Here is a 20,994-nt window from a genome sequence, read left to right as displayed (position 1 = left end):
ATGGAACACATTAGAGCTGATGGCCGTGGGAACACATGCTTGGCTGATACTAAATCAGCAATTGATGACAAATCATCGCCAGTCATCAACCGGAAGCCACACCCTTCCGGGACGAATCAAGATGCAAGAAAAAGGGCGAGCAACGCAGAAAAGAAAAGAGAAGACGGGTGACTGGCAGGGGAGCGGTGCTCAGCCGTTCTGCACTGTTTTTTACGTTGCGGCCTATTGCGCCGGTAGGCTTGTTCCCGGTGGGGCCTGATGGTCGGCCCAAGTCTTCTTCGCGGTGGGGCCTGATGGTCGGCCCAGCCCGTTCTGGCGCAGGCGAGTGTTTATAGTGGCGCCATCTTGTATTTGGTGTGGCTTGCTCTCGTTGCGTGCGGCTCGCTCACGTTAAGTGTAAACTTTGGTGTAAAGCTGTTAATATAGTTAAAATACATTTCACGATTTTAATTTCCCTGTCACAGAGAGAACTAAAGTGAACTAAAGTGAACTTATAACGGCAACCGCTCGGCCAACTAAAAGGCTATTGTGTTATCTCACCTACTACAATCAACTTGTGAAGCAGGCCACGGTAACACCGGCCCTGTGACGAGTGAGATAACAGTTCGCGCCTTAAACTTAACAATTAACACCTATTACCTTAAAAGTAATACTTTAAAAACGGGTAACACAACTCGTGATCAGACCATGGTGAATTACACACACACACACACACACACACACACACACACACACACACACACACACGTCTTGCCCGTCGGTATGTAGCGACACCGCCCACTGGAGAGGGCGATGCGGGAGATTGGTAGCAATCCAGGCGTTGAGTTACCAGGCGTCGAAGAGGAGTCCCTGATGGAGACGCCGAGGAGCCACAAGCTAGGTGGTGGAGCGGCAGGGACGTCCTAGATGGAGAGGCTCAGGCGCCAAAAGCTAGGTGGTGACGCGGCAGTGTGGTGGGGTAGTGACGTCCAGGATGGAGGAGAGAGAGATGACGGGATAGTTGACTGGCAGGGCTCGAGGCAGCAGCAACCTCGAATGGCGATGAGGGCTGGATGGGAATCCGGGGTAAAGATATTGGTGTACGGCTGAGTCCCAGTGTAGTCTGGCTCCCACCTCTGCGTTGGTTATCCACATCGCGTCTGTTCGAACCCTCGGATCCTGCTTCCGAAGCGCCGCTTACTGGGCAAAGCGTTGGCGAATTAATAGTAGTCTTCCCTTACAGTGGGACAGATCACGACAAGCAATCGACAAAAGACAGGGTATCGTGTCGAAATTCACCCACCCTGTGTATGTATTTAGGTTATGGGATGTCTCACGACACGGTATGGCATACGACACCACACCGATATGTGGTTAAGCTGATGCGGGGGAGCATCAAAGTGTCAAAAACTGGTCGTATCATTTCATCAAATCAGCAAAAAAATATCAATCCATCAAATTTTCCAGATGTTTTAATTTTGTGAAAAACGGCTTTCTACCCTTATCCCATCAGTGTGTCAACAGTTTCATATCATTTCGATGCATCAAAAGTGAGAAGTCATCAATACATTAATAAACCCAGATGTTATCAAAGCATCACACTGTCAAAAGTCATCAAAGCATAAAACTATTCAGAAGTTACCAAAGCATCAAAAGTCTAGTCCATGATGATACTATGGGGTATTATGACTTTGACGATGGTACACCATCACAACTACCGTTAATTCAAATGCTACTACATCAACGAGTGAAACGGTGTGACACAGTAAGCTCGAGACTGGCTTGGGAACCAAATTCTCGTATTAACAAGTGATACTCTGTTCGGGGTCACGAGGCAATATCGATGAAAGCCTATGTCATACCCTTGACAGATCAGAACGGGGTCTGTATCTTGTAGCACCAGGAGCACTTCAGCCCGAGGAAACGGGCAGTATAATCCCATGCAGTTTATCTCAGCTGTGGCCCACACGATGAACACGCACCTTTTGTTTCTCGAGACGGCTCACACTCGGGATGGATATGATTCAGATAATGCTGATGAAGCTGCTGTTGACTAAGAAAATCAACCTTCTCAGCAACAGAATCACTGTCCCTGCGATGTATGTCTGGCACCCCGAGAGAGAACGATCTGATTCAGGCCTTGCAATCATGCACGGGTCTGTGTAGCCTGCAACAGGGTCATGGGAGCCATAAGGTATCCATGTCCTATCTGCCGGGGCCAGGTACAGGAGTGATTCGAAATATTCATTCAGTAAGATATGAAATACTGCTGCTTCATTTATAGTTTTGAACGCTGTTGATTAATCGCAACCCCCTGTCTTCAGAAGGAGGAATTACCCTTTTTTTCAATTTTATGGTTCTTAGGTTATTTATTGTTCAAGTAAGTCACTTGAAATAAAGACTAATATTGTTATGTATCTTGTGTTCTTACTGTGCCGCCTCGTTGTTCATCTGCTGGATCTGAACATAATGTGTTTTGATGTTTTATTAAGATCTGAAGATGTTTTTGACATTTTACAAATATATGAAATTTTGGATGCATTGATTGGGTTTTATCCATTTTTAATGCTTTGAAGCCATCTAATGTTTTTTTTTTATGATTCGATAACATCCAGGCAGTTTCAGCTTTTTTATAACTTGATAAGATCCAGCTTTTTGGATGCTTTGAAAAGAAAGGCTTTTTGGCGTTTTGATCTTGGAATAGTTTTGATGCTTTGAAGGGTGATGCGAGTGAGTGGACTTGGTCTGGGTATTTGTGATGCCCGCAGCCATGGTTTGACGCGGGTGTTTCTCAAATAATGAGATTTCGAATATTTGCGGAGATGTTTTATGTCTGAAGTCTAGCAAGCAAAAGACCGGCTGTGTGTTCACCGTCTCTCAGATCAACAATGTTTGGCATGTCGGCAAGTGCCACGTCGACAACTAAATAATACTGGTGTAGTAGGCTGGGTCAAAATATCGAAAAATGATATAATGCATTAAATTGCAGTCATACTCTCGTAAATGATTGTGCAAAGTATATTTCAAATGTTTGAAAAAAAAATAATAATTTTGGTGAGGGGGCCATTTTTTTATTGAATAGATCTCGGACACTAATGCTCTAAATATTCTCAAAATTTGTGTACCTATTCCTTACTATAAAACAAAATCAAAAAATAGTTGAAAACATATTTTTTAAATGTCTTAAATCTCTATGTCTTTTATTGTGATCCTCAAATTGCATGTCATTTCGAAAATATGGACTCCAGAATTTTTTTCGGCTTCGAAATACAAAATTCTGTTGAAGTAAAATTTTAGATTAGTGTTTTCTCATCAAAATGCTTTTTACAGAATGAAGATCCCATGAAAACTAAGAGACTTCTATTGCTTAGAAGTTAATAAAAAGTATCTTTTTACAGGAATGCGGTTTATAATGTTTGGGTGTAAAATATACAACTGACTCAGCTGACTGAGCGTTTGAAAGCTAGGTATTTAACTGAATAAGACCGCCATTAAAATGCGCCACATGTCTGGCAGGCGCGTAAGGCCTTGGGGCTCAACACAGCGATGCCTGAATTTAGGTACAGAATGACGGCTTTGAGGTACGAAAAGCCTATTTTTGGGTCCACGAAAAAGCTAGTGCACTTGTTAGCGATAGAGGATTTGATCGAGCTCCAGGACAACCCTGGATGAAACCGGCAACATTATCCTACATCTGGATATAACGAATCCAGGCTGCACTAGAAATTTCGAACCCAACGAAGCAGGAAGGAACACATCTGGCAGCTCCGCGCCATCCCACGGACCCCCTCGCACACACCCCGCCAGCTCATTTCTATCGTATAGGAGAACTACCCCGGTGACTGGAGGCTTAGAACTTGGTGGGGAAGAAATGGTGGGAGGCCGAAGGCCGTGTACTAGCTCTTTCGTGGACCCAAAATTAGGCTTTTCATATCTCAAAGCCGTAGTGCATTTGCTAACTACCACTTGGCGGAGAGGCAAGAAGCCCCCTATCCCCGAGGGGAGAGGGAAGACAACTATTCAAGACGCCCATAAGTTCAAAGAAGAACAGGCGAAACAAAAGTGAGCCGAAAAACAAACGCCTCATCCCAGAAACGCCGGGGAGAGGCGGAAGGGCCACGCATCGCCGCACTGCATCCATTACTCCAACCAACAGACAGAGGTGAAAGGAGGAGGCGAAGCCCCGTTTAAGCCAGGAACGGGTGAGGAGCGGCGAAAGCATTCTAAATCACATCACTGCATTCGTCACTCCGAACAAGAGACAAGACGGGAGGTAGTACAGTTAGGCTTCAGAAGCCATGGAAGGCCTGGGAGGCGCTGCAAGAGCGACGAATTCCCGCCCTCTATCCGTTCCCCGACCAGTCCACAGAGAGGGGAGAACGGAGCGAGGCTCCAGAAGCCGCGAATGGCTTAGGAGGAGGAGAACCGAACGTCGAATCAGATCTGAACCCCAACCAAAACTGAGTGGATCAGTCAGGGTCACGAGGAAAATGGAGTTTATGTCAGAGGACCTCCTTTACAAGGAGCCCTTTTCAAGGTCAGCAACTGCCCTCCTGAGCTAGACGAGGAACGCCTCCCACGGGAAGAAGGGCTCTAGCCAGACGTAGCGAACCGCACTCTCCTCCGGCTGAAAAAGCCATTCTAGAAGCACAGGGCGTGCAAGGGCCAGAGCTTGTGACCAAAGAACTAGAAGGTCGCCGAGTAGCCCTGCGCTACACGGAGAAGATTTTGACTAGCCAGAAGAAGGAAGTCATGACCATGAAACGGAAGGGGTGAAACAAAAGCATCACTCCTCTGTCTCCACTATCAGTGAAACGCCCCATCCTTAGCCGCAAGAGGGCAAGCTGGGCGGCAAGAGAACTATGAATAGTCGTGCTTCATCCCTCGCACCAAAAAGCAGACAGAAAAGGTAGGTGGTGGCGAAGCTCCAAAAGCTACGCAACGCCAACCCAGACCCTACTAGCCACCATGGCTAGCCACTACGAAAGATAGATGAAAGGGGCAGGAGGGGCGAAGAAAAGGAAGAGGTGAAACAAAGTGTCACCCTACTCTTCCAGGCAAGACGAAAAGACTCAGTCCTTCGTCGAAAGGGAGCGGCGAAAAAACGCTACAAAAACGCCGCACTCTATCTCTCACGTCGACCAGCGAACAAAAAAAGAAGGTGGCGGCAAGGCTCCAATACCCACGGGTTACTGAACCCCGCCGCCGTACCTTCAGATAGCGAAAAGAGAAAGCGGGGTGGGAGGGGGGGGGGGGCGGAGGTGGCGAGCGATCCACATGTATCACTCCCAGTGAAAGAGGCACGAATCGTCGCATTTTCAGCGAATGAGCCGTGACTCGTCGCACTCCCTTACTCACTCCGGCCAACAGACAGAGAGGAAAGGTAGGGAGTTCCGTAACGCTAAAAGCCAAAAACCCGACTCGTCCACTTTCACCAAGTGAAAGGAGCAGGGAGAAAGGGAGGGGAGGGCGGAAGGGGCGGAACGGCGAAGGGACTATAAAACTTCGCGCATCTCCCTCACGACCGAGGTGGTGTCGGCGAACCTCTGAAAGGAGCGAACGGCCGAGGAAGCGTAGTAAAAGTGCCCTGAAAAACCACCCTCCCTCCGTCACTGCGACCAGCAAGCCGAAAAGGGAGGCGGCAGCGAACCTCCAGAAGCCAGAAAAGCTGAAGGGGAGCAGCGAAAGAACCGCGAAACACCACATTGTCCCCAACTCCGACCATCCGAAGAAGAAGGGACGTAGCGACGAAGCTCCCAGGTCACTAAAGAAAAGCCTAGGAGGCTCGACAAAATTGCCACGAGTGGCCACCCTCCTCCCGTGACTCCGACTATGCAACAGGGATGGGTGGAGGTGGTCGTAACGGCACGGAAGCCACGAAAAAAACACGGAGGAGGGGCGAAAGAGCCACTCATCGCCGCATATTCCTCACAACGACCACCCGACAGAGGAGGGAGAAGGAGGCGATGGTATGGAGGCCGGGAACGGAAGATGAGTCTATGTCCTTCACTACGGTCAACCGACAGAGGTGGGAGGAAGTAGCAAAGCTCCGGAAGCCGGGAACGGCCGAGGAGAAGCGGCGAAAGAGCCACGCATCGCCGCACTGTGCCCTTCACTCCGACCAACCGACAGAGGTGGGAGGAAGTAGCGAAGCTCCGGAAAGCCATGAACGGCCGAGGAGGAGCGGCAAAAGAGCCACGCATCACTGCACTGTGCCCCTCACTCCGACCAACCGACAGAAGTGGGAGGAAGTAGCGAAGCTCCGGAAGCCAGGAACGGCTGAGGAGGAGCGGCAAAAGAGCCACGCACCGCCGCACTGAGTCCTTCACTATGGCCGACAGACAGAGGTGGGAGGAAGTAGCGAAGCTCCGGAAGCCAGGGACGGCCGAAGAGGAGCGGCGAAAGAGCCACGCATCGCCGCACTGAGTCCTTCACTCCGGCCAACCGACAGTTGTAGGAGGATGTAGCGAAGCTCCGAAAACCAGGAACGACCGGGAAGCGGCGAAAAATAACACGCATCGCCGCACTGCAACCAACCCTCCAGCCATCTGAGAGAGATGGGAGCAGGAGGCGAAGCCCCGGCAATTTGGGTGAAAATTGTCGAAATTTTCAAACTTCGTGTATGGCGTCGTCACTCTTCACCCAACCAGGGTGACTGGTTGCCAGGCGCATAACGCCGCGTAAAGCGGATTTAAATGGCTGAACATTTAAATGCCTTCGCTGCGGACACGCCCTCTTATCCACTAAGCTTTGTTTTCCTTGTATTTCTTTCGTTTTTTCTGTTTTTTTCGGAATTTTTCTGGTTGATAGCGGTGTACGATACTTTGGGTCTGTCTGGTGAAGAGTGGGAGCAGTTGGCGTGCCGCATGGCCTTGGGCTCAGTGCGTGAAATAAGACGTGAATGGGTGTGCGTACTCTTTTCACGTCATTCTCTATCTTCCATGGTGATGACTTTTGTGCGTTTGTTTTGTCGTACCGACTATAGTAAGTGACAATGCCACGTACGAGTGCAAAAAGAAAGTCGAAAAGTGAAGCAGGCCGCCAGAATATATTGAAAAGGTGGAAGAAATGTGACGATACGCATCAACCACTCTCCCAGGAGGGTGTCAGAGCGTTCACAGCATATACGCCACGGAAAGGAGTAAAGAAGTCAAAGAAGAAAAGCAAGACAACACCTGGCCCTGATTACCAGCCTGGTAATTTCTAAACAAACTGTCCTGGCAACAATGAGGTGGGGTGGGCTCCACTGAGACCCAGTGAATATGTTATTTTCATTTTAGATATATATAATATATCAAAAATATGTTATATAACCTAATATGATTATAACACGGGACCAGGAGCCTTGGTTTCTTTAGAGGTCTACCAGGCAAAGGAGAACTCACCTTCCGTAGGGGCTATACAGGTGACATAAACGTGATGTAAACATGGCCTGAACTACCTAAACAACCACTACCAACCTTCCAGGAATGGCCGAAGAGTTATATAAGTAAATATTTGGATTTGGTTCATGTTGGAGTGATTGTTATGGGGTATTGAAGATGTTCACACAAAAATGCGTTATTCTCAAAACTTGTTTTTGCCACACATAATGTTTAATTGACCAATTTTAGAAATTCAAGTATCAAAATGATCACCACCCTCGTGTTTAGTAAACGCACTATTATCACGCATTAATTTCCTCAAATAAATTTATGACAAATTTATAAAACTCGAATTTTTGACGAAATAAAAAGGTAACATTTTGCGGTGTAATAAATTTGTTGTAACTTCAGCTAGGTGTACGAAAATAGTAGCATAGGTATTTTATTGTGTATATTATCTGTGATCAAAATGAAATTGCCATACTATTCATAGTTTTGAAGTTATTACGTAATTTTGAATGTCTTTCGTCAATTCCAAACATAACACACTGCACAAAAACTAGGCAGCTTTCTTTACCATATTACTGGTATAGAAGCACTGCATATTTATACACATTGTGTAAAAATATTATTCACCTAGGTGAGAAAATAAAGGTAGGAGGACACAAAAACCGATATCAGTGCCAAGCTTAACGGCGAAGGCAAACCGAATCACCGCGCTGATGAGTGCTGAGAAGAGAGTCGTCTCCGGCAGAGCGCAAAAGGTCTCCCGCCGCAGAGCCCCATCTGACGAGGGAGGGGCGTAGCGGTGAAAAGCTGCGGCGGACTTGTCAATGGCCCCATCGGAAAGAGGGGAATCCCGGAGACAACACAGGCAAAGCTAACGCCTTACAGATAGCGATCACTGAGACATGGATAGACACTGCCAATATAAATTTTAGATCAGAATTTGAAATAACGAGTTATCAGATGTTTCACAAAGACAGAAGGGGCAGAAAGGAAGGTGGAGTTGCGCTATATATTAAAGACTCACTTAAATGTTCAGTTAACAATTCAGGCAAAACTAACATGGATTCAGAATCAGTTTGGGTGGACGTTTACAAAGGGAAAAAAAAACTAACTCTACGAGTTCTGTACAGGCCACCCAACCTTAACAGGCAGGACGCGAGTATATTACTACAGGAGATTGGCAGGGCGAGTAGGAGTAGAAATGTCTGCGTAATGGGGGACTTTAATTATAGGAATATAGACTGGGAAGACCTAGTGGGTGACCTGGAAGCCGAGGGTTTTCTTGAAGCGGAGAGTTAGGAAATAGTGACCACAGAACGGTTCGTTTTATCTTAGACTGGGCGGTAACCCACGAACCAAACCCAGTGTTAGTGCCAGATTTTAGAAGAGCAAATTACGAGGGGCTTCGAAGACATCTTGAAGGGGCAAACTGGGATAATTTAGGGATTCATGAGGGCCAGAACTGCGGACTGGAGAGCCAGGAGAACCAGGTAGAAATGTCTTACAATAATTTAGTTAGAGTAATAGTAGAGGGGCAAAGACAGCATATACCACAGCGAACACTTAGAAAAGAAAGCAATGACCCTAAGTGGATGACTCGTGGACTAAAACACGAGATAAGGTTAAAAAAAGCAATTTATCAGAAAATAAAGAATGGTGAAACACATCTCAGGGACCGGTACGTCTAACTATCTAGATTAGTTAAGAAAAACACCAGGATAGCAAAAAGGAACTATGAGATCAAAGTAGCAAATAAGGCGAAAAGTGATCCTAAGGGCTTCTTTCAGATGTGTAGAACAAAAACGCAGGAGAAAATTGGACCGCTGAAAACAAACACAGGGGAGCTAGTATAAAATTACGAAAATATGAGCACATTGTTGAACGATTTCTTCCTTTCAGTATTCACACAGGAGGATCGAACGACTATACCGGAAAGGGTTCAGGTGTACGAGGGCGGGGATGGCGATAAATTGAGGGATATAATCATTGCTAGGCAAGTAGTTCAGGATGAGATAGATAAGCTTAAGAAGAACAAGTCGCCAGGTCCTGACGGGATATTGCCGAGGGTATTAAAGGAATTAGGTGATGTACTCAGTGACCCACTAACCGACATCTTTAAGATGTCGGTAAATACTGACTATGTGCCGAGCCTATGGAAATTAGCTAATGTGACGCCGATTTTCAAAAAGGGGGACAGGTCAGTTGCTTTAAACTATCGCCCAATTAGCTTAACATCGGCTATAGGCAAGATGCTGGAGTCCATAATAGCCAGCAACATTCGGGAGCATCTAGAGAAACATAGCTTAATTCACGACTCGCAGCATGGGTTCACGAAAGATAGGTCATGCCTAACCAATCTCTTGTCTTCTACAATAAAGTATTTGGGGCGGTAGACAGGGATGGAAATTATAAAATTGAATGGGAACTCTGTAGTTATTTTGTTTTCTTTGTCTCACTCATTCCACATTCCCTCATTCCAAGGACTCATTCCAGACCCCCTTACTCCACACTCATTCATTCCACTAACACTCATTCCACAAACACTCATTTCACACACACTCATTCCACACGCACTCATTCCATAAACACTCATTCCACACACACTCATTCCACATACACTCATTCCACAAACACTCGTTTCACACGCACTCATTCCACTAACACTCATTCCACAAACACTCATTTCACACACACTCATTCCACACGCACTCATTCCACAAACACTCGTTTCACACGCACTCATTCCACTAACACTCATTCCACAAACACTCATTCCACACACACTCATTCCGCACGCACTCATTCCACAAACACTCGTTTCACACGCAATCATTCCACTAACAGTCATTCCACAAAAACTCATTTCACGCACTCATTCCACAAACCCTCATTCCACAAACACTCATTCCACACACACTCATTCCACACGCACTCATTCCACAAACACTCGTTTCACACGCACTCATTCCTCGAAGACTCACTCCACACGCACTCATTCCACAATTATTCATTCCACACGCACTCATTCGACAAGGACTCATTCCACACTCACTTATACCACAAACACTCATTCCACAAGCACTAATTCCTTAAAGACTCATTCGACAAATATTCACTCCCCTCGCACTCATTCCACAAACCTTCATTCCACAAATACGTATTCCACACGCACTCATTCCACAAACACTCATTCCACAAATACTTATTCTACATGCACTCCTTCCACAAGCACTCATTCCAAAAATACTTATTCCACACGCACTCATTCCACAAATCCTCATTCTACAAATACTTATTCCACATGCACTCATTTCACAAGCACTCATTCCACAAATACTTATTCCACAAGCACTCATTCCACAAGCACTCATACCACACATCCCCTCTACACACACACACACACACACACACACACACACACATTGCCCGATGGCTTAGTGGTAGAGCTTAGGGTTTCTAAATTAGGGGACGCGAGTTCGATCCACGCCGCTCACGCAGATTTTTTTCACACACACACATATATATATATATATATATATATATATATATATATATATATATATATATATATATATATATATATATATATATATATATTTGATAAGTTTGTGGATGTATGAATTTATGTATGTATGTATGCACATATCTCTCTTTCTATGACTTGCACTTCATCTAGTAATTTGAAATTCAACTTTTTTAATTTGAAATTCAACTTTTTAAATTTGAAATTCAACTTTTTAAATTTGAAATTCAACTTTTTAAACTTGAATTTCAACTTTTTAAATTTGAAATTCAACTTATTTGAATTTGAATTTCAACTTTTTAAATTTGAATTTCAACTTTTTTAATTTGAAATTCAACTTCTTTAATTTGAAATTCCCCTTTTTTAATTTGAAATTCAACTTTTTTAAATATGAATTTCAACTTTTTTTTAATTTGAAATTCAACTTTTTAAATTTGAAGGTGAAAAGGTGTAGACCACAGAGCCGATGATCTCTGAGGCTTGAACGTCCCCTCGCTGGTTTCACAAGACGCATGCGGGGGTTGGTCCTCTAGTCTTTCAGACAGTTCCAGGGGGATGAGATTATTAATTGATCTTAGACACCGTTGACCCTTAACCAGCAGCTCCACTGACCCCACAACCCTATCCCCATCGGCTCGCAAGGAGACAATTTTTCTGAGTGACCACTGGGAACGAAGCGTGTCACCCTTCATCAAGACTGTATCCCCCACTTTCAGTGAACAGTAGGTGTCTGTTGTTTGAGCACTATAAAACCTCTCCTTCAAACTCAGTAGATGATCATAGCTCCAATGTTTATCCCAAGTTTCCAAAATCTGAAGCAAATTTTGGTAGCTAGCTCTGAGATGTTGCGCAGGATCATTTTCGGTGGGATCCAAGTCTCCTTGGTGGGATCACTGACCCCTGCACTGATATCTAAGGATGGAAGGGCTTCAACTCTCCTTCCAGTGATTAAATATGATGGAGTCAGAGCTTCTAAATTTATGGAGGAATCATCTATGTAAGCCAAGGGGCGATTATTAACCCTATTTTCGATCTCAGTTATTATAGTTCTTAACTCTTCCTGGGGTTAATTCTGTCCGGTGGAGTCTTTCTTCGGCAATTCTTTCCTAAGCCTATTATTCTTTCTGTGAACCCATTTAGCCAAGGTGCTTGAGGAATTATGAAAGTCCAAACACAATATCTTGCCTCCAATGATTGTTTTACTAGAGGGTGGTTCAAAAGGTGGTTCATAATCTCTAATAAGAAATGGGAGCTTCCTACAAAATTAGTGGTGTTATCACTCATTTTGTACCATCTTGGACTTGATCGCACAGCTGCAAATCGCCGGAATAGTTGCATAAATGTTTCGGCGCTAAAGTCTTCAGCTAGTTCCAAATGTACCGCCTTTGTGGAGGCACAAGTAAATAAACATATGTACAATGTACTCGGGGGAAAGTGACCTCCAGTTATAATAATGGCCCCAGTATAATCCACCCCAGTTACCTCAAAGGGTCGGAGTGATTTCCTCCTGTCAGAGGGAAGCTGAGGAGGCCCTGGGTATTTGACAGGCCGCCCCTCGTAAGTTCCTAACGCTTGCATGCTTGACAAGATTTGAGGTAGCGTTTTACTGCCTGCCTGCGCTGGGGTATCCAATATTGTTTCCTTAAATGTCAGCCCTCATTCCGTGTAGAGTACTTTTATGGACTTCCTCTATTATTAATTGGGTGAAATAATAGTGTTTTGGGATTAATACAGGATGGCAGGCAGAGTATGGGAGGTCTGTATTTTGGATCCTACCTCGGCATATTAGTAGACCTTCATCATCTAGGTAAAGGCCTAAGTAATTATTTTTTTTTTTTATCTTGCCGAGGTAAGTTGTTGCAATTCTTCCTTATAAACCTGTCCCTAGATTATTTTGATCCAAAATTTCAATGGATCTGAATGTTCTTTCTTAATGAATTTAAAAACTTACTTTGTGGTCCTTATTTATTTTTGCAGCGTAAAAAAACGGTGGATGTCAATTACAGGATCATATATCTTTATACACATTTTTTCGTGTATATGGTTATTGTTTCAAACTAGGATTGGATTATTATTTCAATGAGTTTTTGTTGTAATTTCTATTTACTTTTAAGTTTTATTGAGCTACATTTTTATATTTATGTAAAGCGGAAGTAGATAATTATTTCCCCGGAGGATATGAACTCTCTCTTGACCTGGTCTTTTTACAGACACACCACGACTGATTTTCCTCCATTCTCAAGATCCTCAGCCGCAGTGTAATGATCGTTAACACCCTTTGTCCATCCACCACGAGAGAGAGAGAGAGAGAGAGAGAGAGAGAGAGAGAGAGAGAGAGAGAGAGAGAGAGAGAGAGAGAGAGTTAAATGGGCCATCAGGCTAAGGCTTATTTAAGACTCAACTTATCATAGGCTAACTGTCTTTCATCAATCAAACAATGAAAATAAAAGAGACAAAAGAGTCCTTAGTGATAGTCTAATGGTCATGCACCTATGACCCTTTTAATTATATAATTATCAAAGATAATTAATCAATTAGCCTTCTCATTGTTACCTGCCTATCCAGGTAACCCAAGTGTTTTACGAGCTATGTAGTCAGTTGGCAAGCAAACAATCTATGCGAACGATAAACTATGCCACTCTTTGTCTTGTGCCTTTATGCTATGTATTCACTCATGACAAAAGGCCTTACTGGGGACATTTATTGTAATTTTTTCTTTCCGCCTCTCCCGAAGGTTCCTCGTCACTGTTTTGGATCGCGGATGACCCTGTGTGATCGCCGCGTCGGGGAAGAAGAGGGAGCATGAGGCCCCATTGTTGGGGTCTGGCCAGGTGGGCGGGAAGGTGAAGTCAGGGCAGCCCAACCTAGGAAAGATAGGGCAGTTAAGACTCTTGTGTTTGGGGGAGAAAAGGGAGGGGGAGTTTTTTTTTTTTTTTTTTTACAACAAAGGAGGCAGCTCAAGGGCACACACAAAAAAAGAAAGCAATAATAAAAAAAAGCCCGCTACTCGCTGCTCCTAAAAAAGAAACAAAAGAGGTGGCCGAAAGCAAGATCAAACACGGGAGGAGAGGTGTCCTGATACCCTCCTCTTGAAAGAGTTCAAGTCGTAGGCAGGAGGAAATACAGATGAAGGAAGATTGTTCCAGAGTTTACCAGCGTAAGGGATGAAAGAGTGAAGATGCTGGTTAACTCTTGCATAAGGGGTTTGGACAGTATAGGGATGAGCATGAGTAGAAAGTCGAGTGCAGCGGGGCCGCGGGAGGGGGGGAGGCATGCAGTTAGCAAGTTCAGAAGAGCAGTCAGCGTGGAAATATCGATAGAAGATAGAAAGAGAGGCAACACTGCGGCGGAATTTAAGAGGTAGAAGACTATCAGTAGGAGGAGGAGAGCTGATGAGACGAAAAGCCTTAGCCTCCACTCTGTCCAGAAGAGCTGTGTGAGTGGAGCCCCCCCACACATGAGATGCATACTCCATACGGGGGCGGACAAGGCCCCTGTATATGGACAGCAACTGTGCAGGGGAGAAGAGCTGGCGGAGACGGTACAGAACGCCCAGCCTCGAGGAAGCTGATTTAGTAAGAGATGAGATATGAAGTTTCCAGTTGAGATTTTGAGTTAAGGATAGACCGAGGATTTTTAGTGTTGAGGAAGGTGTTAGCTGGGTGTTGTCAAAGAATAGGGGATAGTTGTTTGGAAGATTGTGTCGAGTGGATAGGTGGAGAAACTGTGTTTTTGAGGCGTTGAAGGACACCAGGTTCTTCTTGCCCCAATCGGAAATAACAGTAAGGTCTGAGGCTAAGCGTTTTGCAGCCTCCAGCCTTGAGTCGTTAAGTTCCTGTAGGGTGGGTCTTCTATTAAAAGAAGTTGAGTAATGCAGAGTGGAATCATCGGCGTAGGAATGGATAGGACAGTTCGTTTTGGAAAGAAGATCATCAATGAACAACAGAAAAAGAGTGGGAGATAGGACAGAACCCTGTGGGACACCACTGTTAATAGATTTAGGGGAAGAACAGTGACCGTCTACCACGGCAGAAATAGAACGGTCAGAAAGGAAACTGGAGATAACGGTACAGAGAGAAGGATAAAAACCGTAGGAGAGTAGTTTGGAAAGCAAAGATTTGTGCCAGACCCTATCAAAAGCTTTTGATATGTCCAGCGCAATAGCAAAAGTTTCACCGAAACGGCTAAGAGAGGATGACCAAGAGTCAGTTAAGAAGGCTAGGAGATCACCAGTAGAACGCCCCTTGCGGAACCCATACCGGCGATCAGATAGAAGGTCAGAAGTGGAAAGGTGCATTTGAATCTTCCGGTTAAGGATTGATTGAAAAGCCTTAGATAGACAAGAAAGTAAAGCTATAGGACGGTAGTTTGAGAGATTGGAGCGGTCACACTTCTTAGGCACAGGCTGTATGAAGGCATACTTCCAGCAAGAAGGAAAGGTAGATGTTGACAGGCAGAGGCGAAAGAGTTTGACCAGGCAGAGTGACAGCACGGAGGCACAGTTTTTAAGGACAATAGGAGGCACTCCATCAGGTCCATAAGCCTTCTGAGGATTGAGGTCAGAGAGGCCATAGAAAACATCATTTTGAAGAATCTTTATAACAGGCATAAAGGAGTCAGAGGGGGGATAAGTAGGAGGAATATGCCCAGAATCGTCCAGAGTGGAGTTTTTAGAAAAAAGTTTGAGAGAAGAGTTCAGCCTTAGAGATAGATGAGACGGCAGTGTTGCCATCAGGACTGAGGAATGGAGGGAAAGATGAAGAAGTGAAGCTGGGGGAGATGTTTTTGGCTAGATGCCAGAAGTCACGGGAAGAGTTAGAGAAAGCAAGGTTTTGGCATTTTCTATTAATGAAAGAATTTTTGGTTATTCGGAGAATAGATTTGGCACGATTTCGGGCAGAAATGTAAAGTTCATAATTAGCATTAGTTTGAAGGCTCTGGTACCTTTTGACAGCACGAGAACAAGCGTGATTAAACCAAGGCTTTTTAGCGTGAGGAGTAGAGAAAGAACGAGGAATGTATGCCTCTATTCCAGAGACAATCACCACTGTGATGCGCTGATCACACACATAGTGGTCTCTATCCTGGAAGCAATAATCATTCCACGGGAAATCGGAAAAGTACATCCTCAGGTCGTCCCACCGAGCTGAAGCAAAATGCCAGAAGCATCACCTCTTCGGTGGGTCCAGAGGGTGTACAGGAGCGATAGGACAGGATGCAGAAATAAGATTGTGATCTGAGGAGCCCAACGGAGAGAACAGTTTGACAGAATAAGCAGAAGGGTTTGAGGTAAGGAAGAAGTCTAGAATGTTGGGCCGGTCTCCAAGACGGTCGGGAATACGTGTAGGGTGCTGGACCAACTGCTCTAGGTCGTTGAGGATAGCAAAGTTGTAGGCTTGTTCACCAGGATGGTCAGTGAAAGAGGATGAAAGCCGAAGCTGGTGGTGAACATTGAAATCTCCTAGGATGGAGATTTCAGCGAAGGGAGAGTGGGTCAAAATGTGCTCCACTTTAGAATTCAAATAATCAAAGAATTTTACATAATTGGTAGAGTTAGGTGAGAGATAAACAGCACAGATGTATTTAGTAATAGAATGACAATGAAGTCTTAGCCAGATGGTGGAAAATTCAGAAGAGTCAAGGTCGTGGGCACGAGAGCAAGTGATGTCGTTGCGCACGTAGGCGCAACATCCAGCTTTGGATTGAAATTTAGGATAGAGATAGTAGGAGGGAACAGAGTAGAGATTGCTGTCAGTAACCTCAGAAACCTGTGTTTCGGTAAGGAAGAGAAGGTGAGGTTTAGAGGAGGAGAGATGATGTTCCACAGAATGAAAATTAGAGCGAAGACCGCGAATGTTGCAGAAATTGAGAAGAAAGAGGTTCGAGGAGTTATCAAGACACCTCTCGGGTCGGCAGCCAGAAGGGAGTCCTCCTGGGGAATTTGTGGTCCCCCAGGCGGGGACCTGAGGCTTGGTGTAGGTGCGCCATTTTGAAATTTTAATTTTGGGAAAAGGTGTATATGTTGTGTGAATGTAGTGTGGTGTGGATAAAGAGAGGATCTGTCTTTAGAGAGCATGCTGAACTACTCTCCGGTGTTGGTGTGTATGTGTGTGTGTGTGTGTGTGTGTGTGTGTGTGTGTGTGTGTGTGTGTGTGTGTGTGTAATTCACCACGGCCTGATCACGAGCTGGACTCGCTTTCGACAACCGGTACCCTCCCGACACGAGCAAGTGCATGCTCATTATCATCGATCTCTGGGTGTAGCAGCCACCGCTGAAAGCCGTGTGCTCTGCTTTCCCGGTGACCCAAGAAAATGTGGCGCTGCAGCGCAGACTCATTAAGTGCATTTCTGTGCAATATTTTCGTTGCGCTCCCTGTGCCCGTGTTTCGTCTTCCCGTGTTCATTGTTTATTTCCTTGTCACTCGTTTATCTTCCACTGTCTGTCCTCGTCCTCCTATTGTAAACTCATACATATTGTTCCACATATACACCGACTCATAAATGTTATATAAACTACACTACATCTACACAAACGCATACACAAACAAACACCTATTATATGTGTTGTGCTTAACTTAATGACCTCTGTGTTTTTGTGAATAAAGTAACCCTGACGGATATGACTCTTCTCTATCCGTGGACCAATTAGCACTCAGAACACTCACTACCACCAACATGGTTACTGCTGTAATGTCCCGGGATCTGACAGGGCGTTCTTCATTCTTTTTTTTTTGACTGAATGAACAAGTTTATTTGATGATACTTGGACTGATTAAGACTGAAGTACTCAAGCGTGATTGTGTGTGAACGAAGGTAGAGCTGCCACCACTCCAAAGATCTGAGGGTCGACACCCCAGCTCAAAGGAGAGAAAACAAGGTAATGAACTGAAAACTAGACTGGTGACTACACACTCAACCACGCCGGGTGAGAGACGGGAGAAAACTCTTGAGGTAGCGAGGACACTTATGGAAGGAGGACATGATTCCAAGCACGGTTTTCCTGTGTGTCGTCTGGCCGATTTACCTTAACCGTAAACTAAATAAGGGGGTCAGTGACAACAAAGATAATATAGTTATAAGGGAAGTTTACTTTGTTGAAGTGTGCACATATGATATACAATTTTATGTAATAGTATAGGCCGGCATAGAGTTACAATTAAATTGATTTAGTGAGGACCTACAAGGGTTCGCTCATACGGGGGCACGATAACAATAAAACGACGATATGTTAACATTCCTAGACTAACTTGGGGAAATACACACTAACCTAAATTTCCTTGGATAGCCTATGAATGCTCACAAGAGTGACAAGAAAGCGATTACATGTTAAATATAAATTGGGGTAAGAGGGCGTTTTGGGGAGAGTGAGTGTGTGTGTGCGTGGACCGGACAGTCGCGCTACCGGGCAAGTCACGGGCCTGGAGATTGAAGATGAGAGTTGCGAGTGAGGGGCGGGTAATTATTCGCCCCTAAATATTTATCATTATGATAGCAAGAGCGAATAATGCACTGGAGAGAAGGGGGAAGAATGTTTCTCTGGGGTAAGGAGGGTGGGGGGGGCGGTAAATCAATGCATAACAGGAGGCTGGCTTACCTGGGGATTGAAGATGAGAGCGGCGAGTGAGGGCCGCGTCCACTTCAAATATTAATCCCCCTTAACCCATCCGCTGCGACTGACACGGATTTCACCTTAACTGGTAGCCTGGTAACATAGTATAGTCCCAAGTCTTTCTCTGCCTCTGTGATGGATAGTGGAGTGTTTCCCATGTGGTACTGGTATGCTGGATTTCCCCTCCTAATGTGCAGGACTTTACATTTTTATTAACCAGTTGTGGGCTACTTTTATCCAGGGCCAGGAAGAGGACGGAGACAGGGGGGAACTGTCAGAAGGGTTTAAATGATTACTTGTATTAACACGGGGGGAGGAAACTTACAATGCCCACTGATGTGTTACAAACTAGTTCAGCCAGCACGGATTACAAGACTTTTTCGTGGCAAAAATCTGAAATTTGGGTTCAATAATTAATGGAGGGTGATTCATTTAAGAGAAGTGTCCTGTAAGGAACTCACTGGGGTGCGCGCATCGAGGGGAGGGAGGGAGAAAGGGCAGACGGGGAACACCAAGCCAAGGAATTGGTAGTGATGGGCAAGTACCGTTAATGTGAGTACCGGTAGTACCAGTACCGAAAACTCAGGTACTGTTAGTACCGGTACCGGTATCCAAAGGAGTATTTTTTTTCTCAATAACTTCTGATGAAATTCCCAAATAAATTTCCTGTAAAGAAATCTCTCTCTCTCTCTCTCTCTCTCTCTCTCTCTCTCTCTCTCTCTCTCTCTCTCTCTCTCTCTCTCTCTGAATGAAGTGAATATTTATTTTTTCGTTAAAAAAATAGCATGAATAGATATTATGGAAGTACTCGATCATAGTCTAATAACAATAACAAAATATATTAGCAACCTAAAAAAAGAATCGGACATGAAGAATTATCCAGTAACTAGCCGCCAATAAATAAATCAAATAATAAAATTATGGAAACGGGAGCTGTGATGGAAACGAAAAGCAGGACAAAATGGTGGGAACTTGGGGAGACGGTCAGCGAGGCCGTGACTCAGCAGCGAGCACAACATTCAATTAGGCTTAAAGCGTCTCTACAGGGCCCAAGCCGCATGGCGACGGGCGAGCGCCGAGCAAACGGTACCGGTACTAGCGGCAATGCTCAGTGCCGAGTGATCATGAGTCTTCCCGGCACCAGGTACCAGTCCCGGGTGCCGGGTGAATAGATTCTGCTCGGCAACAGGTACCGGTACCGGGTGCCGGCTGAATCGATTCTTCTAGGCACCCGGTACCGGTACCGGTACCGGGTCGCTTAGTACTGACTTGACGCTCACGGGGCTGGAAGATCGCGCGCTGCGTCAGCAGGACACTAGCTAACTACACGCTTCACTGTCTCTGCCCTCACACACAATGGTCCATGTTATGTTATATTATTAGAGAGAGATAACACTTATTTAACACTTCGGAGAGATCCGTAAATCGTTACCACCACTTATGTTACCCGTTTTTAAGTGTTTTTAAGCGATTCGCACGAAACCAGACCCAGCCACACCACAGGGCCCGTGCCGGCTGAGCACCGCTCGGCTGCCCGTCACCCGTCTTCTCTTTCCGTCTTCGCGTTGTTCGTTCGTTTTATTTGCTTGTGGTTCGTCCGGAAGGGTGTGGGTTCCGGTTGATGACTGCTGATGAAAGTCATCATTTGCTGATCCTAGTGTCAGTTCATCACAGCTTCCCACGGCCAAAAGCACGACGTGTTGTTAAACATCCTGTTGTGCGACACCGACCGAGTGTCGCCACACGTACAGTCATACATTCATATACATATTACGATATATATATTACATGACTTTGCTAGCTGTAGTGTAGGAGTAAGGACAGCCTTCGGCTCCGATTCCCCCACCCGACCCACATCTCTCGCTCTCTTTTATGTACTAACGTAAATCTCGTTCATGCATCGCCTAACTTCGTAATTACTACCGATGAAGTCTTAAATGTTATCCAGTCCCTTAAAACAAATAAAAGTCCAGGACCAGATAATGTATACCATTTGCTTCTCAACCCTGCGTTATAGTAAATCCACGAGGAACTGGCGGATTGGGGGGGTTTCTGCGGGGGTCTCTCCTCCTGTACCACGCTGCCACATCTCTTGTCCCCAATTGTGGGATTAGAGTCAAGGTGTTAAGTGGACCACCATAAGCCTCCCTTCATTTCTTCCTCCTCCTCCTCCTCCTCTCTCTCTCTCTCTCTCTCTCTCTCTCTCTCTCTCTCTCTCTCTCTCTCTCTCTCTCTCTCTCTCTCTCTCTCTCTCTCTCTCTTCTTCGGGGACGAGAATACAGGCTGTCTTGGTGACCTGTTCGTCATGCACTCATGATCCAGTTTGGCGCAGACTCTTTCAATAGTTCTTTCAATAACATTAGTGGCTCTCGCTGTTCTTGCAGTTACTCTTGTGAGTGGTATGATAAATCCTCTGTTGTTGTTTTTCGTCTAAAAAGTACTTGTTTACATTGTAAATGAGTTCTTTCTCGCGGCTTTGCAGCCAACGACGTGGAGAGGCAGATAGAGGG

General features: G+C 45.2%; 1 protein-coding gene across 1 annotated transcript in view; it reads right to left on the bottom strand.

The window, feature by feature from the left end:
* LOC126990663 (glutamate--cysteine ligase-like) overlaps positions 1 to 20,994 on the bottom strand; it is a 149,849-nt gene that overhangs the window by 102,509 nt on the left and 26,346 nt on the right. The window contains exon 3 of the mRNA XM_050849340.1: positions 13,567 to 13,739. Coding sequence (XP_050705297.1) covers positions 13,567 to 13,739 — 173 coding nt within the window. The remainder of the gene's footprint in view (positions 1 to 13,566; positions 13,740 to 20,994) is intronic.

Source organism: Eriocheir sinensis, unplaced genomic scaffold (genome assembly GCF_024679095.1).
Source record: "Eriocheir sinensis breed Jianghai 21 unplaced genomic scaffold, ASM2467909v1 Scaffold188, whole genome shotgun sequence".
In the NCBI taxonomy this organism is placed as follows: domain Eukaryota; kingdom Metazoa; phylum Arthropoda; class Malacostraca; order Decapoda; family Varunidae; genus Eriocheir; species Eriocheir sinensis.
This window is presented reverse-complemented; position numbering and strand designations above follow the sequence as displayed.